Here is a 2,573-nt window from a genome sequence, read left to right as displayed (position 1 = left end):
AAATAGAATAATAAGGAATAGAAAAAAAAAAAAAAAAAAACTTGTACTGATTCGAGAACGAAATCTTGATTTTCATAAGCTCTTCTTGAGTCAAAAATTCTAATTCTATTTCGTTGATTGCATCCGTTTTTTCTCGTCAAATTCTGTTTTTATAGCCTGTGTACAGTGCAGTTGGAATGACTCGATTTGCAGCCTGCTTTACCCGCATATGCGCGGTGTTGACAGCAGGTCCACTACGTGGTCCAGGTATACTTGATCTAACAGCTATGCCAATTGATGGTCCTGTAATGTTCAGTGGTTCATGGGGTCGCGAATGGTGGCTTTCCGGAAAACGTGTTGTCCATGAAGATGGCATTACAGATGAGGGTTTCAGTGCATTGCAGCGTTTGGATGATGAGGTATGCTGAATTCCGTTTTTTTTTTTCTGTCTTTTTTTTTTTAAGTCGATTTTACGCTGATTATCGGTGTTTGAATAAAAGTGATATAAGTGCAAATAAAGTGGATAAAGTCACTTCAGATGAAAGATTTGCTGCATTCCTCTGATTATGCTCCATTTGCATTTGTTGGAAGTGGCGTGCAACGAAAAGTAGATCGATTAACATTAGGTGTCCAAACCGTTTGCCATCACGTAACTTCCGAATTGTCTAACAGATATCAAATGGCTGTGAAAGAACGGATGCATCGCGTGGATCCTAATAGTCAGGTAGGTATTTCAAGTTCGATGCCCCAGATCAGGCAGATCATAAACGAATTTAGTGAAACGAATTCTTTTTTTCAAAAATTTTTAAAAGTAATTTCAAAAATTCTCTGAAGCGACAGAGATAGGATTGCTTCAATTGTATTTAATGCGCGTGGAATTTATTTACTTGTTATAATGGTGGTTGGTACTTCTCCTTATTTGCTTGCTGTTACTCATCATTTCCTCATTAAGTAATTTTAAAAATTTAGCTCTTTTCACATAAATGCAAGACTAACGGGATTTTTTAGATTTTGGCATTTGATCCATCCACAGAACTAGAAGTTGAAGTAGTTGCACACAGTTCGGGAATAATATGGAATAAAGGCGATGGAGTTGAACGTTTGATAAAAGGTTTGGGTGATTCGCTGAAAGCACCGGGAAAGATTTTAATTTGCGGGGATACTTTATCGGACATTCCTATGGTTCGACAAGCAGCAAAGCAAAATCCGGATGTAAGATTTTTTTATAATTTCCCCTTTTTTTTTGAATACCTGAAGTTAGAGATGCTAATTAAGGCTTGTAAAATAGGGATTGAAATGTGTCTTTGGATAATCGTATATGAATATTCCCAGAGAGTCAAGGTAACAATTAGTCTTTAGCTTTATTACTAGATTAGTAGCATCTTCCGAGTCTTATAGGTAAGAAGCGATTAGAAATGCAAGGCTTTGCGCAAAGATGGATTAAGCAATGCAATTTGTTGGAATTTCTGAATTTTTGAATTGATTTTGATGTCATTTTTGAAACGACAAATCAAAATTATCGATAAACGTAGGGAAGGAATCCTTTTTTCATTTTCCTCCTTAATGTGGTGAATCCTACAGGAGTAATGGTTTTGCACAGAAATTCATGTCGTCAGATGTTGGCCCGTTATTAGAGTGTGGCAGTTGTTAAAATCTAATTGCATAAACGATGTTAAAGTGAACTACTTTTCAATTTTTCCCGAACAGTTGCCACATTTTCCATTTACAGGGTGTACTGACGATATTTGTTGGTGCGAAAATGTCTTTACGTGAAGAAGTGAAGCAAGTCGTTGGTGACGAGAGTCGTTGTTGTTTTGTGTCATGTCCAGATATCATACATGCGGCAATGTTGCAGATTCTGAACGAGAAGTGTATCGGCTAATGAAGTGTCTGGAGATTTAGGAAAGGATAATGAAATAACTTGTGAAACATGAACTTGTCTTCTTCGTTTTCATCAGTTTCTTCCACAAGGAGTTATGGAATTATTCGATTTAGTGAATTGGAGAATGAATTAAAGAAAGGGTGTTCCAGAAATATTTTTGGATATTTCCAGTTTGCTGACTTTTTTTTGTATTCGAAGATTCAAACGTTTCTGTACAAATCTGAAGTTGTAATAACAAGTTTGCAGTTTATTAAGATATGAATTTCGACCATATGTTATAGGTTTTTTTTTTTCTTTTTCTTTTAATAGAATTTATCGGGCATTTTTGTTTCCGAAATCCTCGTCCACTCGACCTCGTTTCACTTCGCTTTTTGTTAGGAATCTCACGGTACTTTATAACAAAAAAGGAAAAAAGCTATGTGTTTTTATACTGATTCACTGAGCCGAAATTGCGTCTGAAGCGTAAGCTGAATTATTGCACTTTGCGTGACGATCTTTTTTCTCTTCAGTTTAGGTTATTATTGTTACTAGCATATAGTACTTCATGAGTTTTATATTTTTAGGTTATTGTTGTTACTAACATATGTAGTGTTTTGAGGATTTTTCATGCCATTATTTTCCCCTATATTTTTATTTTGATTACTACATTTTTTCTCTGAATTGCAGTAATGCTTGATTTATTCATGCATTTGTTGAATTGCATGACGTCAAG

At 35.3% G+C, this 2,573-nt stretch overlaps 1 protein-coding gene across 1 annotated transcript; it reads left to right on the top strand.

The window, feature by feature from the left end:
- Positions 1-153: 153 nt before the first annotated feature.
- On the top strand, positions 154-2,484 carry LOAG_14503 (trehalose-6-phosphate synthase). The gene is made up of 4 exons (XM_003149998.2): positions 154-398; positions 518-703; positions 988-1,191; positions 1,709-2,484. The coding sequence occupies exons 1-4, from the start codon at positions 177-179 to the stop codon at positions 1,859-1,861; spliced, it is 765 nt and encodes a 254-aa protein (XP_003150046.1). The 5' UTR covers positions 154-176; the 3' UTR covers positions 1,862-2,484.
- Positions 2,485-2,573: the final 89 nt, after the last annotated feature.

Source organism: Loa loa (assembly GCF_000183805.2).
Source record: "Loa loa unplaced genomic scaffold supercont3.1189, whole genome shotgun sequence".
Lineage (NCBI taxonomy): Eukaryota > Metazoa > Nematoda > Chromadorea > Rhabditida > Onchocercidae > Loa > Loa loa.
This window is presented reverse-complemented; position numbering and strand designations above follow the sequence as displayed.

Excerpts from the sequence above, each read along its gene's own strand:
- LOAG_14503 (XM_003149998.2), top strand. The coding sequence starts at position 177 with ATGACTCGATTTGCAGCCTGCTTTACCCGCATATGCGCGGTGTTGACA. Across the intron at positions 399-517 it reads TGCAGCGTTTGGATGATGAG|ATGAAAGATTTGCTGCATTC; the intron begins GTATGCTGAATT and ends AAGTCACTTCAG. Across the intron at positions 704-987 it reads GCGTGGATCCTAATAGTCAG|ATTTTGGCATTTGATCCATC; the intron begins GTAGGTATTTCA and ends GGGATTTTTTAG.